Here is a 22,873-nt window from a genome sequence, read left to right on the forward strand (position 1 = left end):
CTCTTATCCCTCCTCTACCATACAACAAAGTGCATGAGAGCTCAGTCGCCTCTCATTGTTCAGTATTAAAGCAAAATGAACACTTACCAGAGCTTCTCTCTCCTGCTTCGTGTGTGCTGGGACTGGCTAGACCCCTCCAGAGTCAAAAAGAGCTCCTGACTCGCCATGCCACTGGATGATTGTGTCGTATGCTCCACATCGTCCTTCAGCTCCACTTCATCCTTGAGGTTGAATCTGCTAGCTGCTGCCTCCAGTCCCCCCAAAGTATCTACGGGACTCTTGGTGGTGCTGGTGGGGTCACTGCTGAGGATGGTGTGCAGCCCTTAGTAGAAGCATCACGACTTCGGCACCGCATCAGAGCGATGGTTGGCCTCCATTGTCTTCTGGTACGCTTGCCTCAGCTCCTTGATCATAGCACGGAACTGCTGCATGTCCCTTTCATGCCCCTTCTTCTGCATCCCACTAGGAATCAGCTGGTAAGTATCAAAATTCCTACGGCTGGAGTGAAGCTGCGACTGCACAGCCTCCTCTCTCCACACAGCCAGCAGATCCAATAGCTGCGGTGTATTCCACACTGTGAGTGCATCTGCTGTGGAAAGCCAGCATGGTTAGCTGGGAAGATGCTGTGTGAACTGTGCATGCCGAGCAAATAGGAAGAGGAATTAAAAAAAGTTCCTGGGCCTTTAAACAGCGGAGTGGCACATACATGTGTATCTTCAGGGCAGCGGAGTTCAAACTGCTGACCAGAGCGGTCACGATGAGCATTGTGGGACACCTCCTGGAAACCATTAGGGCGACATAATCAAATGCAGTGTCTACACTGACACTGCGTTGGTCTAACAAGGTCACAAAAAGCCCTATGCCTTTCATTGAGGTGGTTTCATTATGTCAGTGTAGCACGGGAGTTACATTGGTGAGAGGAGCATTTCAGTCTGTACTCCTCTATTGTTTTCTCAACGAAAGCTGACTTTGTTGACACAACTGTGTAGTGTTGACAAGGCCTAAGCCTCAAGTCTAAGGGTGGTTCTTTACCTTACCAATTTATTAGATTCCAAGAAAAATGTCAAAACTTTCTCTGCATCAAGAAGGATGCAGTTTTCATTCAGTGTTTTTTTTTTCTTCATAGTCTGTAGGTGGCTTCCATCTTGTTTTGGACCTATCTGTGCTGGACCTGTCCATCAGAAAAAAAGAGATACTGCAAGGAAAGTCTAGTTTCACTGATTCAAGAAATAGCTGAAGGAATATGCTCAGTAGATCTGAAGAAAGCCTACCCGTATGTCTCTGATCCCAAAAGACTTTGTGATTCACAGCAGCCCATCAACATTGTCAGTTCATAACATTCATAGCATTGTCAATGCCTTTCAGGTTGTCATCTACTGCCAGAGCTTTGATGGTGATTCTGTCCTCCGACCTGAGACAGCAAGGAATTCAAATTTATCACCGCGTAGACAACCTATTAATAGATAACCTATTAATAGACAACTGCATAGACAACCTATTAATTTGCCCATCTGCAAAAGAGACAGCATGACACAGCGCTCAAATCCTGCAGAAATTTGGCTTTATTATAAACACACCATTTTTTTTTGCCAGCGCCACTGTAGAAGAGCCAAACTCTGGGGTCTGACTTTCCAACGAATCCCAGAGTAATCATGCTACCAGAGCATTTCAGGAAAATCTGGGATCTGCTGCTCTTACACTCTAGCTCTTACCAGGTTTCATCTTGGCAGTGGCTTGTGCTCATCACCACAGTGGTAACCTCCCATGATGCTTTGCTTCATTTTTGTGAGCTCCAATCCTTCTTCCTCTTTTTCAGCCCTACAGTATGGACAAGCTGTTTGTACTTCCTTTAACAAGAGCTACATAAATAAAAGCTGTTGGAGTAGACTCTGACTTTGTGTCCGTGTCCCCCCCTCTTGCCCACTGCCCTGTCATGTGTATACATTTGTATATCATTTCTCTCCACTGACTGACCTAGCGGGGCTACTTGTTAGCTCTCTGCACGTTAAAGGGTCTTTAGTTATACTTTTGAAATTTTGTATGTATATGGTTTGCAGGTAACCATAGTGTCTGGCCAATATATGGCCCAGGATTGTTACAGCACTTTCTTCCTTGACATTTAGGGGTCAGCAGCCTCTATTGATGTTGTTTTTAATTTTACATGCTTGGGATGGTTAGGCATCAGAAAGAACACTGGTAAATGCTCCATCTCCCTGGCAGTGCCCAGAACCCTTAGGAAATTAGCATTCCTATTGCTTCTGGTTTTCTGAAAGTAATCATGCTACAACTATAGTTCATTCTGTTTACTGTTTTGTGATTCTGTACTCCTGATATGTTTGGGAGTTGCCTCTACGTGACTTTGGTCATAATCTTAAAGAAAATATTTCTACTGATTATATCACAATGGGCAGATTAGGTTTGATGTGTACAGTTACCTTTGAGGTTTACTCTAAAAGTTTTCTGTTAAGGGTTTCATAGTTGTTCATGTGCACTGTTTCTCAACAATCGTTTGCTAATAATAGTTGTAGAGTAATTTGGGTCAAGTTTATGAAGCAGCTCTGTTGTTTTCCTTCCTCTTGCCTTGGACGTGAGTCGATGCACCAAACTGAGTAATTTCTAATAAGCATGCCATGTCGTATTTCTCTTACATAAAAAGAGGAGGTCAGGAAGGTGCTAAAGCCAAAATACTTCTTGTTTTAAATGTTTCTCCTAAAATAGAAATGTAAGTGACTGTCAGTAAGCAAGATCGGGCTTATCACATTTATTTAAAATTGAATGGACTTTTCCAAATACAATGTATTATGAGAGAATTGGCAAGCTGAGATTTAGATGCCCTTTGGAAAATTGGATTTAAATGGGTCTCAGTTAAATTTAGATCATGCTAGATGCTGAGTGCCTTTTGTCAAGGAGTGTAAAATGGAAAAAATAACCATGCTGAATTTTGCAGATTTTTTCCACTCATCTTTGGATGTGACTGTCTGGAAAGTGTACCTGGGAGAGGATAAAGTGCCCTCTACCTGTGGGAGAGCATGGTATTAAGAGGTTATCTGTGATGGTATTTGTATTTGTTAGAACATTATTTTCAGTGTACTATGCCTGTCAATTTCTAAGGAGTCTGCCCCTCTGCAGAGGCAGCTGATACTCTGTGAGACTGGGGGATGCAGTGAGTTGCATAGGAGACACCCTGTGCTCTCCTGAAGGCTTTGCTTTTGTTCTTCCATGTTTGTTCTTTTCACTTACTTTCCACTTCAGTGACTTAATTTACAGTATATGGTTCGTCTTTGCATATAAGAAAGCATTCCTCCTGTCATACAATACCTGTGACAGGTGGCAAAATCACTTTAAATACAACTTCCTTTCAAGAGAAAGAATTCAACGCTATGTGTGACTGTCCCTGCTTCTTCTCTCTGGTTATCACTGAAGTGCTAGTGACAGTTATTGCTGACAATGCGTAATTGTTTTAATCCTTACCCCTGTTTTGAGTTGCTCCTTAGTTGTTTCATTTTGTGGGCTGATATTTTCCCAGCCTGGTGAGGTTAAGCCATGTATGAAAAAGACTAGGTTACCACGCAAATGCTTTATCCATTACTAAGAAAAATAGGAAAAAAAGAGACTGAGGTAGAAAGCTAAAATTTCACAGGGAAATACTCTTGGTTGAGAAGCACCTTTTAGTGTTCCAGTGAGCTCTGCTTTTGTTTTAGCAGAGCTAGAAGACTGAAAATCAATCATGCACAGTCATGGTGAAATTCTGAAAATCAGTTCTTGTTGACGTATCGCTGCTGTCACTGAATGAAGTCAGTGAGAGAGCTATATGTGTAAATAAGGTGCTATTAAGGCTACCAGCCTATCGTTTTCAGTGATGGCTGTCTGATTGTTAGGATTTACCGCAAACACGCAAGAGAGTCTTATATTAAATTTAATTTGCCAAAACTGTGATTTTATTTTTATTTATTTTAATATACAGAAATTCAAGAAAGGATTACTGTTCATATACTGTGGGTGCCCTTGACAGAACTTAAAAGTACATCCTAAGTACAACAGTTTAAGCTAACCCACTGCAAATCTGCCTTACCCTACGAATTATATTTTCTCCCCCTTTCAAATGTCTGGGCAAAAAAGATGAAAGTTGCAACATGCCTTGATGATCATTAAGTCCCAATTTCAAAAGTCAGGTAGGCACTTAGGCACCTAAGTCTCATTAAAAGTCAATGGGATTTAGGTTTCTAAATGCCTAGGTTACTTTTGAAAATGGGACTTAAGGTGTTAAGTCACTTAGGCATTTTTGAAAATTTTCTTCTGGGCTATTTTGGGCAAAGTAGGGGAGCAAATTCCACAGCCTTGGGACCCTCACAGGGCATGTCTGGCCAGCAGCCCTCACTTGTTTATATCAGTAGAGCTTCAGCTCAAGTTCCTCTGTTGATCTTGACTGTGGTATAATGTTGGGGAAGAGGTGATTTCCTGGGTAGGTAGGCCCTAAGCCATTTAGGACTTTAAAGGTCAAAGGCATCTTAAACTTCACCTGAGAATTCTCAGGCATCCAGAGCAGATTGTGGAGCATTGGTTGTATATGCTTATGGTGAGATAGATCACTTACCAAACAGGCTACCGCTTTCTGTACCAGTTTTTAGTTTTAATCTATTTCTTTTAGAAGTTGAATTAAAATTAGATTCAACTGTGAGAAGATTTAGCTCCACTTATAATTAAAATCTTTATCACTTAACCTAATGATGAACCTAAAAAAAAAGAAGCAAGTGAGTGCTGAAAAACTCTCTCCCTTCTTAGCCTCTCTCTCAACCTGCATTTAAAGCTCAGGGCTTACTGGTGTCACTATAGAAAGAGCTAGTGCTTGAGAAAGTGCGACTCACTGGTCAGTGTGTGTTTGTGTCCCCCTGTTTACCGAATCCACAGAGGGTGCGAATGAGTAACATCCCCTGGCTACAGAGATTTAACTCAAGCTGTAGAGACTCATGCTTTCAGCTCTGAAGGGTCCTGGTTCATTTGTTGGTGTTAGTCAAGGTGGCAGCATTCACAACAGCACATCTTTATGATAATGGTGGTGTTATACTACAGGGAAAAGGAAGAACAAGGCAGGTAGACTAGTGGCTAGAGCACTGACCTGGGACTTAGAAGATGTGGGTTCTGTTCCCAGCTTTGCTGTTGGCCTGCTGGGTGACCTTGGCCAAGTCACTTCTCCTCTCTGTACCTTAATTTCTCCATCTGTAAAATGGAGATAATTATACTGGTACCTCTTGTAAAGTTGCTTGAGATCTACTGATGAAGAGTTATGTGGTGTTATTGCTACTATTTAGGCCCTGTCTATATTAAGGACATTTGAACTGGTATAACCGCACTGAGATAGTTACAGTGATGCAGACTCCTAATATAGATGCTCTTCAAGGAAGCGAAGTGGGATTTATTTTGGTGCAACTTAATCTGATAGAAAACTGTACTGGTTGAAACCCTGATTGGCACTGGTATAGAGCTCCTACGTTAGGGTTTGCATTAGAGTGACTAAATCATCTAGTCCCTTGGTGCAAATTGCCTCAGGACTTGTCTGTTTAAGAAATTTGCATTAGTGATTTTTAACTGGTGCAAATCCCTGTATGGATGCTGTTATTGTAGCCTAAACCAGTTTTATTTTGGTTTAGTTTATATCAGTTAGAAAACCGCTTAAACTAAACTGAAATAAGTGTCTACACAGTAGATTGGACCAGCTTAACTAAATCACATAAATGAGTTTAAGTTAAATCAGTGCCTCTTTCTTGTGTAGACAAGCGCTTAGTATAGATAGAGGCCATGTATACCAGAACTGTAAGAAGCACAGGAAGTTGCCATGTAACAATTTAATAATAGGATCAGAGGTATTTACAGAAAAGTGAAACTAGATAACTTTTCAGTTTATGTAACAAAGTGTTTTCAGCATGAGTTTCAAGATAGTTGTAATGCTGAGCAAAGAAACATAATCTGTATCTGCAGCATTTTAATATGTAAATAGTTCAGCGCAAACCAATGGATATTGTCAGCTCTCATTAAATTTATCTAGAGATATGTAGTGATTTATTTGTCTTGACTGGCACTATGGTCCTTTTGGGCAAAAAATGAAGATTTAATTGTAAGTGTTATATATTATCACATCATATTAAACCTATACACATACTTGAAGCACCATGAGATGATGGAAACTGAAAACATTAGTAATGCAAAGTATTGACATGAAACAGCCTAATAAGAATAATTTGTCCCTTTGCAACTAGCTGAACTTTGAAACTCTGCAAATTGGGTATAAAACACTACCAGACCAAAACTCTTTCCTTATGCCAGCAGCAGGCTTTGCATTCACTTTGTATAGGGTGAATGACTATATAAGGTTCAAGGCCTGGGAGTTGAAACCGACCATCACAGAACAGTGAAACAGACTATATGCTGTAGCAATAAAAGGTACAAAGTAAAAAAATTCTAATCTCTCTGTTGTAGTTATTTTAGAAGTTGCTTGGATCAATAGTAGGAAGTCTCGTTTTCAGATGGAAATGTGATTTTTTTTTTCCAGGTAAACTGTGTCCTTTGAACCATAAAAGCATTAATCGCTTTAATGCTACTGAATTGATTTGTTTGAAAGAAATTTGGCCTTTTTGTGCATGTGGAAGTAGTGTTTTTGGGTTTTTTTCGTTTTTTGCTTTTTTACAGATGTCAAAACTTCAATTTACCTTAACATTTCTTGGCTTTTGAGTAATTGATTACCCAGCCTTAGCAGTTACTCTTTATGTATGTATATATGTATTTAAACACTAACATGGTTCTCTTGAAGAACATAGTCTAAGCAGCCCTGTTAACATGATGTGAATGAAACTGGATGGAAGTTAGGTGCCTAAGCACTTTTGAAATTCCCACTAGGTACCTGTCAGCACTTTGAGGCACTTAGTAGCTTTAAAAATTGGCCCCTTTGTTCTTTTCATTGTTGCAGTAAAACCTCTTAAGTAGCCTGCATGTGTGTTGTGTGAAAAGTTGCTTAATGTAATGTATGTGGGATGTGGAAGAAATATCAATAGTTATGAATTTTAAGTACTAGGTACAGTGGTTTGTAGGATATGGCACCACGGGGTACCTTTCTGTCTTGATAAGTAAATGGATTTATAAACACAAAACCAATGCATTTTACCCATTCAAGGGCCTAATCTGGTGTTTCTTGTGCACCCAAAAATTTAATTTGACTTCACTGGGATTTTTGGGTGCTCAAGAACTATGAGACTGGGCTTGAAATATGTACTTGAGTCTAATATATTTATCAATACAGTTATCAGCCTTGCTCCGCTAGCATTCCTCTATGTATATTACATTAGTCAGAATTCTGTAATATAATGAGTAAAATCCATACTTAATCTCTTTTGGCTACATCCATTTTCATCTCTTTCCTTCTCCCATGAAATATGTTGTTCTATGGTATGGATTTTCTTAAACCAAAGCTTGTTTTATAACATTTTGTTCCCTTAGATACAATATAAGTGTTTGTATTTGTTCCTCTAATGTTAGTGACATCCAAGCCATATAATGTATTCTCATTACATATATGTTGGTTTTGTGGTCTCAGTCTAAACTCTGGAATGGTATTGGAGTTGACTGCTCGATTAATCTTTATTTGGACAATTTTATTTTTGGACCCTCATTATTATTGTTATTGTTTATTAATGTGTATTAGAATAGTGTCTATAGGGTTTACTCAAGATGAGGACCCTTTTGTACTATATGCTCTTCATATACAAGAAAAGATACTATCCTTGTCTTGAGGAGCTTACAATTGACAACACAAAATGTTTGCTAAAAGAACAAGCGCCCCCCCCCCCAAAAAAAAAAAAAAAAAAAAAAAGGCCACATCGGTTTCATTACACAAACATAGAATTTCAGTGCGAACTGATGTCTGATGTAATGTATACAGAGACAGAACGACCAAAGGGCTGGCTTCCAGCAATCCCACTGCTATTGAAAGAGCTTTAATTTGATCCTCAAAGTTCAGTCTTGACACTGAGGAATAAATGTACTGCCTTTATTCCAGGAATAATTCTAAAGAACGTAGGGTGGCTTTGCGTATTTTGCTGCATGGAGCTGGTTTTTTAAATTATTTTTATTTTTAATGTACCAATTCCACAGGAGGAGGAACTATTTCAATTCCAATTTGTTGGAAAAGACCTGGAATAAGAGGCGTTGTAGGCTACTGAATAATTCCTGGGACTAAGACTCAGAGGAGTTGGGTTCTATTATCACCTTTGCCACTGGTCTGCTGTGTGACCTTGGGCAGTCACTTCCCCACTCCTGTGTCTGTGTGTTTCCCATCCCTTCTTGTCTATTTAGACTTTGGGTCAGAGATTGTTCCTTACAGCGTGTGCGTATGCATGTACATGTGCACAGAGGAGATTGGTGGGAGGGGCTCCAGGTACTATTGTCAGCAAATACTAATGCATTCTAAACAGGCTGAGAAACAAGTTGATTCAGTCACATTAAAACTGTGCAAGGCTGAGCAGCTTCTCCTTGGCTCTTTCTATAAGCTGTAATATCAAAGTGGTTTAGTAAATATTGATTCAGATGCCTAGCCCTTTTAATCAGGGCTTTAGACTATCCTGGCAAATTAAAATAAAATCATTAACCTCTACATTTTTTTCCAGCATTTTCCCCTTATCCTGGATCAGATTGTGAACCTGAGTCTAGTTTGCTGTGCATATATCTTGATTAAATACCTTATTACGTTGTTTCTATTGTTTCTAACAGCTTTCTAAGTAGAGCTCCAAAGTTTTATTTAATTTCATTTTTTTGTTCTGTCACTAAATTGTAGCAGATTGTCCAGTGGACACTAGCTGTGTGTGGAACAGAAAAACTGCTGTTTCAAGACAATGTAATGACGGACAGCCCTCTAGAGGACAGCATTGTCTTCTGGGTTTGATTGGTACTTGCAATGCTTATAGTGAGAGAGATCCTAGAAGAAGTAAACTGGAATCTATCCCCAGTTAAGATGCTAAGTTTTGCTACCACTTTTGTATTGCCAAGCTAGCAATAAGGCTTTTTAAAATTCAAATAATTTTATTGCTTCTTTGAAAAACCTAGATAGACTAAGCAGAGACCCCACAGAATAAACCATTCCTTCCTGCCATTTGCTGCTGTTGGTCTTGGTATTTAGCATGCTACCATTAGGGTGACCAGATAGCAAGTGTGAAAAATGGGGACAGGGGATTGGGGGGAGGGAGGGGTAGAAGGTGCTTATATAAGAAAAAGCCGCAAATATGGGGACTGTCCCTATAAAATCAGGGCATCTGGTCACCCTAGCTACCATGATGTGAATTATGGAGTGTCATAATGCATACTGTGGTAGTGTGCTAAATTCAAACACAAGAGGTGACAGAAGGCAGCTGGGGCCGGTCTCTACCCCATCCTGAGTCCAACTCCCAAACCTCCTGGTTTCACTAACATCCTCTGCAGATCTAAGTCCCATTGGGCACTGAGATCCCTAATAGTCAAGATTCAGATCTACAGACCAATGGAATCTGCTTAATCTGCCACTGCTTAGTGGGGACTCCAAGTCCTGAGGCCTCTCTGCTCGGCAATATTTCCCTGTATCCCTATTGGACAGGCCTGCCTTCTTTCCCTCCCAGCCTCAGAGGTCTTTTCATTTCAGCCCTCAGATTTTAGGTGCCATATCTGCAAGAATTGACTCATTCTGTTTCCCCTGTGCCATTGTGCTAAATGCTTTGTTCTCCAGTTCTTACTTTCTTGTGACATTGTGGCAGAGACATGAAACACTGCACAAAGATGCACTCACAAAGGAAGCTGGTAAGAGAAGACCCGAGCATGTGCTGGCCCTGTGCAAATAGCGCTTTCATCCTTGCAGTCTGAAGATAGATAGAGATCAGGAATTTATCGGAAAAACCAAGGCATCATTGTGGACAACTCAATGCACAGCAAGGGTCAACACAAAAAGATAGGATGTATAAAAAATGGGATAGAAAGCAATGCTGAAAATATTAGAATGACTTTATACAAGTCAGCAGCGCATATGACATAACACCAAAAAAATTCATTTTTATTCTGGAATAGTGTGTCCACATAAGGTGTTATACCGATATAACTCGAGCAGCACAAGTATACTACTATAGTTCTGGTCAATTTCCTCATGTAGACAAGCCCTTAATTACATTGCTGGCATATTGTGGATTTTGGTTATATTGATCTATTTTCTGCTGTAAGAGAATCCTGCACTTTTTAAATGTAATTGCACAAAAGCCAGAAACAGTCTCCTCATCCCAGTCAACCCTCTCCAAATCAGGCTTTTGTAGGCTATTGCTTCTTTTATGGATTGCATTATGTTCTTGTCACTAATTATTATAGGCAAAATCTGATTCCAAAGAGACAGTTTGAAGTGCTGACAAGGTGTAGGAGGCCTTTGCAGAAAACCAGTCTTTGTATTTCCCAGTGAGTTTAGGCCGTGATTATCAAAACTGGATGCATAAATCCAGGTTCCTAAAGCCAGAATTTAAGCACCTAAGTTTGAAAACTGTAAGAAAAAGATCTCCTAAATCAGCTGGTAACAATAATTTCTCCATTTTATAAAGGAAAAGGTAGTCCCTGGAGGAAAGAAATACTGTTTGCCAGTTCCCCTCTGTAGGACTCACCTTTCCATCCAATACTACAACTAACAGACTAAGAGGGAAACATTATTGGGACCAACTCCTTCTTGCATGGGAGGGATTTATCATATCATTTATATAGATCAGATAACCATGTAAAAATTTTCTCTTGAAATTGTCATTCCCACTTCAGTGTGGTGGTATCTTATAGAACAAGTAAACAAAAGAAGTGGCATGGAAACTTTGAAAAGATGCATATCTTATTCAGGTGCAGTTGTGTCTGCCAGCTCAGTTAAGATCTTTCTATCATGAGCACAGGATATATATATATCTATATATATATATAGATATATATATATCTTTAGGATATGAACTGCCACATATTTTCCTGCCAGTCTCTTCTCCCCCAAAGTAATAGTCAGTTTGGCAGTTCTCATCTCAATTTTCTGCCTTGATTTTTGGTTCTGATAATCCTCCTGTGCTCCATAAGAATTACATTGGACACAAATGTTTTGTTTCAGGCTCTTTGTGGGCACAGATGGTTGCAAGCTAAGCAACTCGTTTAAAAGAAAATGGACGACAACTCTGGCAGAAGAGAAGGGCAAATTTTGGGGATGATATAAAGGTGACAGGATTGCCAGAACCTATTTTTTGAAGAATCAGGCTGACAAGTCACACAGGGCAAAGAAAGGCACTAAATCATTTTTGCTTGTCTCCTCTTGCTTGCCTTTTTAGCAGGAGCTTAAAAACCAGCATGATTTAGCACACACGCATGTGATAATAATTGAAATGTGTGCAGAGACCTGCGGATGTGTTGGATTTCAAAATCCAGAAAAGTTCCTCCATCTGTAGCATCACATTGTAGCAATATTTATCAAAATCAGGTCTTCAGATTTGAGTCCCTGCAGTGACGGATTCTCTGCATACATGAGCCTGGTTTCATGAATCTCTCTTTTTTTTTTTCAGCTCTGCACTTTAGCACAAGCCAGTGACTCTTCCGCACCTGACTACCTCCCACAGGGCAGGAGAATATTCATGATTTCTTTTCAAGCTGTCCCATCCCATTGCAGTCTATGAAAAATGAATGTGACAGCCCTGCTTCTTTCAGTCAGTGTCCTTTTGATGTATCAGAGAAGAGAAGGCTGTGAAGAACTAGGGTGCTTTTCATTCTTGTTCCTTTCGTTTTTCTGTTTTCTTCCCTTCCAACTTTATTCTTCTGAAAGAGAAGTGGTGTAAGCCTCTCTAGCCTCGTGCTCAGGGGTTCGCACTGGAGTAGTTACTCTCTAATGTAGACAGGGCTTCAATTGCTGGCTCCCATGTTGTGTCCTGTGACTCTGAAATATTGAAAATCTCTTGCAATCAGTCTCTTAATATGTGAATTCTAACAAGCTGTAAGTTTGAGCTAGCAAAAGATAGAAGGATTGGGAAGAAGGTATAACTCAGGCTGGATTGTGGGAGATATTTTGAAAGCACAAATGGCAGTTAGGCATGTGATGGTTATGGGGCTGGTTGCACCTCTCTCCCCTTTCTGGTCTCCGACTGCACCTTCCTAAGTGTTGGGCGTCTTGCGCTTAGCTGTCTTGGGGTGGGACCTTATGATTCTTTTGCTATTAGACCAGGACCTGGGCACACCACCTGTGTATTTCAACCTCTTATTACCATGCAGATGCTGTACTCTGTTATTCAGTTATCGGTACATTTAGAGTCTGATTCTGCAAGATGCTAAGTTCCCCCATCTCTCCCTCCCATTGCCGTCAATAATAGCTGAGGCTGCTAAGCAATCCCCAGGATTGATTGCTTAAGGAGTTCGACTTCTCCATGCTACTTATCTCTTGATATCCTAAGTCTCCCCATTTTTCATTTTAAAAAAATAATTAAATAATCCCAACCCCAAATGTGTTTGAAGTAAATTTCCTGACTTGCATGTCTGTGTGACAGGCCTGATGTACTAAAAGCCTCTGCAAATGACCACTTTATATATTTATTCTAACAAGCTTTAATCGTAAGCTAGAGGAAGGAGGCAGACCCAGAAAATGCATTAACTCCCTCTCTCATCTCCAGCCTGAGTTGAAGTCTCTTGTTTTTGTCTGAGCTTTCTTCCTGCTGCAGATCTCCATGTTCACTAAGAGTTTCTCTCAGCTGCCATTAACAAACTTCCACATCCATCCCTTTATTGCACACACGTCAGTAGTTTGACAAGGTGCACACCACTCTGGGAGCTGAATTATCTTTGACAATGGGATGTTGACATCAACTGTACCACTCGTGCTCAAAGTTAAGCACATGCATAAGTATTTGCAGGATTGCGGCCTTGGATAACGTCCTTCCAGCAGCTGATCTAGCAGCTCTAGACGTATCTAAAATTACTTCCTATAATCTGTAATCTTCCTCTGTATAATACTATTTATGTAACATCCATTGTGCTAGGCGAAGAAGGTCAGAAAACCTGCCCTCCTACCTGAAAAGGGCCTGCTGTCTAAGCAGTCAGCATGTGGACAATGAATAGGAGATGGGATGTGACTAAAGCCACATGAATGAACAGATGCATTTGGCTCATGTCATATTAGTTCTAGTTTTTTCCAAACTTGTTCTCTAGTTGTGATGAAGTGAGAATGTTTTTGAGATATTTTTATGAGTCCGGTGTGTGCCTTAGTTTCCCCTGTATGCCGCATTTTGTTACCCAATGGGTGGAAAAGAACAGTTTGCTCTCAGAGCAGGCTGAGAGACATAGGTGTGGGTATTGCCTAGCTGTCTGGGCCTGGTACCCATATCAGTGGAGCATTTGAGAAGATAATGGCAAATCTAATCATCAGGACAGTGACATCTAGCACCCAGTGCCCCAGGGGGAGGAGGATTCCCCCCCCTCTCAGCAGACTGAGCAATATTCCCCAGCTGGAGAACAAAGGACTGGAGGAATGTGAAGTAGGGGAATAAGAACTGGCTGCTGGAAGGAGTCAGAGCTGTCACCTGGAGTCTGACGAAAGAGGTGAGATGGAGAGACCGACACAGCTCGAACCAGAGAGTTCACTACTGCTTGGCTGGGCTCTGGGCTAGGCAGAATGGACTATGCTTTCACCTTCAGTTCTCAATACTAGTTCTCAGAATTTCCTATGTTGTGTTCCAGCTAATGACTAACCCCGACTGTTTTGATGACACTGTGTGAGTGTTGCTGCAAATGCTTGGTGAGGTGCATTAGTCCCTGAAGAGTGTACAAGTCTCTGTCTGGAGTCTGTCTCAGCTGGACTCGCTGAACAGAACTCCTGGTGTGAAGCAGGAGTGCTGAAGGCCCAGAGGCCCCATCTCAGGTGGCGCTGAAGTTGCATGGCTTACTATGAAGGACGAGTGACACGCCCACGAGGTCCAGAACACTGGAGGGTTCTTCATAAAGACCGTTCCAAAGCTGGGGCGTAGCATTGATCCTGTGAATCTGTGACTCTAGTGAGCACTAGATAATCTCTTAGGCCTTTTAGAATAAGTATGTTTTGGTGAAGACATGTAAGAAAAGAAGCTGGGGATGAGGTGAGCTGGGGATGAGTCAGGGAGGGAGTTCCAAATAAAACGGGTTGTCTGGAAGAAAGCACAGAACTGAGAGCAGAAGAGGGGCATGAAGATATAAATATAGAATGTCAGTAAAAGTGTATGACTCATCCTCCCATAGTAGCACAGTGCTGAATTTATTTGCAGAAGTACACAGAACAGTAAACCTATGATAATACTATAATGCATTTGCAAATAGAGTTTTTTCCATAGCTGGTTGATGTTTTATGCATCCTGGCATTTTAGAGGCATCACTAAATAGCACTTTGATTTTTTTTTTCTTCCTACTTTTTATTAGGACACGGTTGTTTTTAGAAGAAAAGTCAAGCCCTCTACTGAACCTTGAGTGCAGCGATTTTTGTTTGCTGGGGTAGAGATGAGTTAGATTTGTTTTTAATTATGTAACTAAATTTAGGCAGCAATCTGCATTTTAAGACATTGCTAATAAAAGTCTAAAAGTGAGAGATGCATCATAGTTAGAATTTAAAATGAGCTGGAGCACAGCTGGTGAGGCAGAGTCGTGTCTCTCTAATCAGGAGGGGAGAGAAATGAAAGGGCATTTTCTCAGTTTGCAAAATGAATGCAAGGAATGATAGGTGGCTTAACATAACCTCCTGATGGGATTGTTTCTGATGGGATGTCAGACTGCAGAAATAACAGTATGTATTGGAGAGAAGCCCGCATTTCAGTCTATCATTGGCAATGGTTCTCGTCTAACTAGATTTTACAAGGAATAGGTTTCATTTTAATTTCTTCCAAATGTAATGGTTCCAGTTTGTCCATAGCCTCATCTGACACTTAAGGTTACAGTGTCTTCTCAGAGAAATCCAACATCACAGTATTTTCTACAGATTCTTGTCCAGTCCAGCAAAGCACTTAAGTGCGTGTCCAACTTCAAGCTTATGAAAAGCTCCGTGGACTGACTATTGCCCGTCTTCAGCCTTCAGACAGTGTAAATGTGGAGGCAAAGAAAGAAACATTTCACTGGTTTTATTTTTTTTAATAATGGGACAAACTATGGAGACTGTTCAAAGCTTCTTCAAGGTTTGGAATGTTAGTTGTAGTCCGACAGAAATGGCTCAGAGGACAGAGTGCAGGTGAAATTATCAGAGCTGCACAATAATTAGCATGATGCAATCAACGTATCATATGATGTTGCCAATTATCACCCTCTTATTATCTGGCATAGTAATTTGACATGTTAATTCAGGGCCCTCTTCGGCACTACTTAGCCATTGCAAAACTTCCAGTTGAAGTATAATGCTTCAATAAAGTAAAAGGGAGTTTGCCAGAGTAAGGAGTGCTGAATTTTGGGCCTTTAACCTTTCTGCCAGAATCTGTGCTAAAGACTTCAACTATGGGAGTATTTGTTTTCCTTTTTGGGGAGATGCACAGTCCTGGAATCTAACAGTCCACCTTTGTTAGAGTATTTTTTCCCCATCTGGTGAATTCATTTGAATAACACTGATTGTCTCTAAATGAGATGCATTCTTTTGACAGGAAAAGCTGGAACTTCAAGGTTCTTGTTCTGTGAAGAGAGGGATATAATGAAAAGCAATCTATTGCTCTGAGTTGATTTTAATAGTGCCTAGGACTGTGTTTCGTGTGCAATTTTTTAATGACTAAATTTAAGGTATTATGAATAAAATACAAAACAAGTACTGAAAACTTACCCAAGTATATAAAATATGCAGACACCAAGGGCAGGTCTACACGGCCAGCAAATTTGGCGGCAGTTGATGGGACTTACGCAAGCGACACAGAGTAGCTTGCGTAACTCCTGTCGACTTTGTAACTTCCCTTCAGTGCGCTGTCTCCACTGCGGTGTGCTGACGGGATGCTACGCTTTTTTTGGAGGTGGTTTTAATAGATCGACTTCCAGATCGATTGAGCATGTCTTCACTGCTGCTCAATTGATCCAGAAAAATTGATCTGACGGGAGCGAATTTGCCAGTCAGTGTGTACATAGACCAAGAGAGACATGGATCATAGAAAGAATTAATATAATGGAATTTAGAGGTTAACAACAGATTCAAAATGGACCTCTTGAATTTTTGCATGAGAACCCGTGAATTTTCATGAGAAAGGAATGTAAAAAGAATTATACATAAAGATCCCTATTGTAACCTTTACCAAATAAAGTTTTACCATTCACTGTGAATATTCAGAGATTGTGTAATGTTACTTTAAATACGTCCATGAGTAGTAATAAGGAACCTAGAATATTAACTATTTTTCATGCATAATTTTTTGGATAGAATTTCTGAAGAAAAAGCTTAGCGAGTGTCTAGTTCTTGAATTTGGGGTATTATTAGATTCACCGATCCCAAGGCCAGAAGGGAACACTGTGATCATTTGACATCCCATATAACGCAGGCTATAGAACTTCCTCAAAATAATTCCTGGAGCATATCTTTTAGAAAAACACCCAATCTTCATTTAAAAATTGTCAATGATGGAGAATCCACTGCAACCATTGGTAAATGGTTCCAGTGGTTAATTACCCTCACTGTCAAAAATTTACACCTTATTTCGGGTCTGAATTTGTCTAGCTTCGACTGCCAACCATTGGATTGTGTTATACCTTTCTCTGCTAGACTGAAGAGCCTATTATTAAATATTTGTTCCCCATGTAGGTATTTTACAGCCTGTAATCAAGTCACCCCTTAACCTTCTCTTGGTTAAGCTAAATAGATTGAGCTCCTTGAATCTGTCACTACAACACATATTTTCCAATCCTTTTGTCATTCTTGTGGCTTTTCTCTGAACACACTCCAATTTGTCAACTTCCTTCTTGAGTGCTGGACACCAGAACTGGACACAATACTCCAGCAGTGGTTGCATTAATGATAAATACACCAGTAAAATAACCTCTCTACTCAAGATTCCTGTTTGTGTCCCAGGATCACATTAGCTCTTTTGGCCACAGCATCACACTGGGAGTCCCTGTTCAGCTGATTATCCACTATGACCATCAAATCTTTTTCAGAGTCACTGCTTCCAAATATTGGTTCTCTCATTATGTTAGTATCATCTACATTCTTTGTTTCCAGATGTATAAGTTTACAGTTAGCCACATTAAAACACACGTGTGTTTGTGCTCAGTTTATGAAGTGATCCAAATCACCCTGAATCAGTGATCAATCCTCTTCATTATTTACCACTCACCCAATTTTTGTGTTATCTGCAAACTTTCAGTGATGACTTTCTTTTTTTTCCAGGTCATTGATAAAAATAGCATAGGGCCAAGAACCGATGCATGTGGGACCCCACTGGAAATGCACCAAATTGATGACAATTCCCTGTTTACAATTACATATTGAGACTTATCAGTTAGCCAGTTTTTAATCCATTTAATGTGTGCCATGTTAATTTTTATATTGTTCTAGTTTTTTTAATTAAAATACCAAGTCAAATGCCTTACAGAAGTCTAAGTATTGTGGCACACTGCTGGCTTTACTCAGTGAGTCTCATGCTTTTTTTCCCTTTGGTAGTAGGTCAGGGCGCCACCAGTTACTCCATCTCCAATAATGTCCTGTGGGGAGGGGAAGGGGGAAGGGACCCGGGCCCGCCCTCTACTCCAGGTCCCAACCCAGGGACCCTACAAATAGCAGTTATGTGCTTTTGACAGTGTCCAAGTCTGCAACTCTTTCCCCTGGGCTATTTCCCTCTCTGCCCCTTCAGCTTATTGTTCCCTGCCCCCTCTGTCTGGGCAGGGCTTTTTCTATTGGGCCTCAATGCCTGGGGAGTGTCTCCACTCTGCTTGCATCAGTCTTCCCCTTCCTGGTCCCAGTACCTTTCTTAGGATTCTTTTTTGCTCCTTCACACAGCACAGCGTTCCTCCTACTCTGCCTCCAGGTGGCTCTCCTGCCTGTTTGGAGCGGGGCTGGTTTTCATTTTTTTTTTTAAATAAGGCACCTGGCTGAGTCTTAATTGGCCTCAGGTGCTCCCAGTTGCCCTTGTTGTAATCCCTGCTTAGTCAGCAGGGAACAGGGCCCAGATCATTCTAGGGCTTAGATATCTCCCTTTTATCACTCTCTGGCTGCCCCCTAGCTCTGCTGTCTTACAGTATATTATGTTAACTCTATTAACTTTATCAAACAAATTTGTAATCTCAGCAAAAATCAGATATGAAATCAATTTGACAGGATCTATTTTCCACAGAACCATGTTGTTTTACATTAATTCTATTAGCCTCCTTTAATTCTTTCTTTATTAATTGAGTCCCGTATCAGCCGTTCCATTATCTTGCCCAGGATCAATATCAGGTTGACTATAATTATCCAGGTCATCCTGTTTACCCTTTTAAAAAATTGGCACAATATAAGCTTCCTTCCAGTCTTCTGGGACTTTCTCAGTGCTTCTTCACTTTTAGGGATAATCAACATTAATGATCCAGCAAGCTCCTCAGCCAGCTCTTTTAAAACTTTTGAATGCAAGTTTTCTGGGCCTCCTGATTTAAAATATGTCTAACTTTACTAGCTTCTGTTTAACATCCTCCAGAGATACTAGTGGAATGGAAAGAGTGTTATCACTATATGATAACTGTCCTCTGTTTTTCCCAAATATAGAACAGAAATATTTATTGAATGCTTCTGCCATTTCTGTATTATTATTATTGACAATTTTTCCATTTCTACCTAGTGATGGACCAATACCATTGTCGGGGTTCTTTTTATTTCTAATATATTTAAAAAACTCCTTAATGTCCTTAACTCTGCTGGCCATAGATTTTTTTTTCCTTGGGTCCCTTTGTTTCCCTTATCAATTTTCTACAGTTTAAAACTTCTGAGTTACATTCATTTTTTTCCATTTGTTATATATTATTATTTTTATTTTTATAGCTGCCTTCATTTCCCCTCTAAACCAGCATAGCCTTCTTCCGCGATTGTAGCTTTTTGGGTGTCTAGTAAGGTGTCCTTAAATATAGTTAAGAGGGATGTCAAGATAAATGACTGTGATGTAATCATGATGTAACTTTAAAATAGTGACAACGATAACTTCAGACAAAAATAAATCTGAAGTGATGTGGAAGAAATAAATCAACATATTTACTAATTCTCATCTATTCTTTAAAAATGGGTCAGTTTCAATTTCAAATGTACAAGACCAAAATGACTATTTATAGTTGTACCTGAACACTCCATATGGCTGAATAGATTGATTAGGAAAGGACTAAGAGAGAAAAATAACATACTTTACATTCCTGACAGCATAATAAGAAAGCATAGTGAAGGGTACAATGTCAGACAAAAACGTAGAAGTGTTATAAACAATATTGTTAGACATGCTCAACTCCACAGACTTTGGGAGCTGGATTTCTGTTTTTCTTCATGGTGGCAGTGTATTTGAAGGAGGATATAAAGTAAATCTAGAGGAGCGTTCATGAAGTTGAACTGCGGGTTAAAAAGTGAGGTCCCAATTGAGCTAGCATTTAAACACATGTTTAAATCCATCCCTGTTCGAATGTTCCATCCCAGTTTGAATGTGTCAAGTTTGGTTTAAACAGAGATTTGGAGTGGCTGTCTCACTACCGAAGGTAAATTACTTTGCTCACCTATTCTCACCTCCTACTCAATGGTCGTCATTAAGTCTTAAGTACAGGACTCCACCTCCCCCATTGTTCTCAATGCACCTGTATATCTATAAGATGCCTCTGTGTTACCTATTTTCTGTATTACTGCATCTGAAGAAGAGAGCTGAAGTCTCTCGAAAGCTTATGCCTGCAAATATTAAATTTGTTAGTCTTTAAAGTGCCACAGAACTCTTGTTGTTTTTGCTGTATGTACTGGAGAGACACCCATATTTCAGTCTGTCGTTCCACTGATGTCTGTGGAACTACTCACGTGTTCATAATTAAGTACGAGCTTAAGTGCTTTCGTGGGGTCAGCGTGCTGAGCGCCTTGCAGGATCAAGCTCTTACTAAACACTGGTTTGAAAGGACTTCCAGCATGATGTACTGAGTCCCATCCCGCAAGTTGCGGGATTGTCTTCTATGTGCTAAGGCTTTTTATCTCGTCTGTTCTTGAATACCTCAAATTCTGGTGCCTTAGTAACCCACCTTGTTAAATGTACTCTACTGTCTAATTGACTCACTGCTAGAAGTGTTTTTTAACTTGTAATTAAAAATTGTCCTTGTCTAATTTTAGATCAATATTCCTTGTTATGTCACCTTTAATTCTTAAGTAATTCATCCCTCCGCCTCTTATCCCTATGTGACTAATACGTATTTTTAGGTAATGATTGAATGCCCTCTATATTACAGGTGGCAGAATAGCAATTCCTCTTGTAAAGGGTGTCTAACACTTTCCATCATAGCTAAGGCTAAGATTTCGTCAGGGGTATTTTTAGTAAAAGTCAGGGACAGGTCATGGGCAATAAACAAAAATTCACGGCCCCTTTCACTATAAAATATCCCTGACTAAAGCTTAGCTGCTCCTGAGACCCCACTGCTCTGTGAGGCCCTGGTGGCTGATGATTGGCCTCAGTTCTGGTGGTGGGGGCTGACTGCCCCCATCTGCCCCCTGCTCCGAGGCCCTCTGGGGACTGCTCTCTGACGGCCTTCTGGGCCGTTCCCAGGGCAGTCACTTTAGCTGCTGCTCAGGCTGTCCCCAGGACCGCTGCTGCCCTGGTTGGGTCCCTGAGGTCAGCCGCTGCAGCTGCGGAAGTCATGGAATCTGTGACCTCTGTGATAGACTCATAGCCTTAATCATAAGCCGGTGCTTATAACTTTGACAGACTTTAACCTTTAGGGCTGGGATTTTTCATGCTTTGTGTCTGCTCAGGTTGAATTTTTTTTTTTGTTGCTATGAAATTTTGATCAATATTTTATAGAAACCATACTGTATATAGTCATCTAATGCAGTTTAGTTCACATGGCAGCTACAATCTGCAGTAAAATTGTCATCCAATGCGGGAGGCTCGTGACTGGGTGGGACAGAAAGTTTCCAGGCTCTGAAGCAGGCCTGTGGAACTCAGTCAGAAGCCAGGGAGACCCAGAGCATGGGGTTGCATCCCTGCCCATCTTGTGGCACCATTTCCCCCATATCCATTACCATGCAGAGGAAACCCTTCAGCTAACAGAAATTTGTGAAGAAGACATAAATACAGAGACACAGTATATCTCTATGCCGAATATTGGAAGGAAGGGCAATCTTTTGGAATTTAATGTAAGCTATTTTATGTGTGTGTCTCTTAAAACAAACACGTATAAAAATTCTATACAGCACATATAGAGGATGCAATTTACTGAGACAATTCCATGCCTTGTCAGACAGACATTGCATTTCTGTTTGAAAGCTAAATGCTGAAGTTTGGGTGATTGCAATGAGTTCAACAAATTTTTCAGCTACATTTTAATACCTTCTCTCTCCCCATTCTCCAAAGAGTACGTAGCTTCCTCATTTTTTCATTGCTGTGTTGTCTGAACTTTTAGGTAGGGTGCAATAAACAATACATAGAATAGGCTGTTCTAGTTTTGAAATTGGTTATCCAAACGTTCTCTGCCTATAACTGAGGAATAAACCATAGCTGTGTGTTTGTATTTAGAAACTGGCAAGGTCTTCACGTGGGGTAGAGCAGATTATGGGCAACTTGGAAGGAGTGCAGCTATTCACGATGGACAAAGACAGGAGATGCAGAGATCATCTGAACAGCATTTGGAGCAGTTGTCTAATGTGCCGGTTTCAGTGCCTTGCCTAGCTGGAGCATCTCAGGTAAGGGAAAAAAGTGTCCTTTTCTCAGCTTTAGAATTTCTCCTCTTGCAGAAGTCAAGATGCTCAGAACAAAATCCCTTCCCTTCTCTCCCCCCCCCCCCCCCCAAAAAAAAAAAAGCTTTCTTTAAAATGAAACAGTCCTTCTCCTCCCAAGTGCTCTGAATTTAATTTGATTACATTATTTGTAATTCTTAAAGAATCATTGTGTTCTGAAGCAAGTTTGTTCTTGGTAGAAGCAGTGACTGAGGGATTGGAATTTTCCTTAGCAAAATGATGGCTTCAAATTTGGTATATTCTTCAGATGTCAGTGGAAGTTGTTGCTGCTGTAATACTGTGATAAAAGGTGAGGTATAAGCCTAACTGGTTTCAGTGTTAGTTTCTTCTGAAGAAATCTGAATATGTTACAATTTAACCAGTGGTCTTCCTGCATTTCACACTGTGTTTCTCATATTGACATTTACTCTTAGGGCCATAGTGTTTTTAGTTTTGAAATAAGAAAAAGTTTTCCTTTAGGGGGCAGCTGAATCAAGAACGGACAAATAAATTAGTAGAACTGGAAAAAATGAAGTCACACAGTATGGTAAGTAGACTGTCATTTGAACGGAATTGATGATCTCTAAGCTCATGATTCCAAGCTCTTTGAAATCATTGGAAAGAGTCCCGTTGACTGTAGTAGGCTTTGGATCAGGCCCCCTCAGTGACAGAGAGAGAATTTCTCAGAGATGGGACATGCCAATGCAATCAACGAGGACTTTTGAAAAGAGTAATACTTATTTTTGATGAAACTGAGCAGTCAAACTTACAGGAGTCAGAGATAAGCTATTAACAAAGAGCTTGGAAATTGTGACACTGTACTTTTAGCAGTACTTGGGTGTCACAGCCAATGAAATTGAAAGATTAGGCAGAAAACTAGTCTTCTGTACTGAATGCAACAGTGCAAACTTAGAGATTCCTGGAAAGGATTAGGCCCAGTAGAACAAAAGCTGGAGCTATTGTTAAACATGTAAGTCTTGG

The 22,873-nt window shown here is 40.3% G+C and overlaps 1 protein-coding gene across 9 annotated transcripts in view; it reads left to right on the plus strand.

Annotated features, from left to right (window-relative positions):
* The window catches only part of SERGEF (secretion regulating guanine nucleotide exchange factor), a 240,714-nt gene that overhangs the window by 39,345 nt on the left and 178,496 nt on the right, over positions 1–22,873 (plus strand). For 4 of the 9 annotated variants that reach the window (XM_067540656.1, XM_067540657.1, XM_067540654.1 and 1 more), the window contains exon 9: positions 21,693–21,859. In XM_067540656.1, coding sequence (XP_067396757.1) covers positions 21,693–21,859 — 167 coding nt within the window. Of the gene's footprint in view, positions 1–21,692; positions 21,860–22,092; positions 22,319–22,372; positions 22,440–22,873 lie in introns of those variants that run through there. The other 5 variants (XR_010918442.1, XM_067540658.1, XR_010918443.1 and 2 more) reach the window with 4 other exon arrangements.

The sequence above is a fragment of the Emydura macquarii genome, unplaced genomic scaffold (assembly GCF_026122565.2).
Source record: "Emydura macquarii macquarii isolate MOO-44397 ecotype Brisbane River unplaced genomic scaffold, CSIRO-AGI_Emac_v2 contig_587, whole genome shotgun sequence".
NCBI lineage: Eukaryota > Metazoa > Chordata > Testudines > Chelidae > Emydura > Emydura macquarii.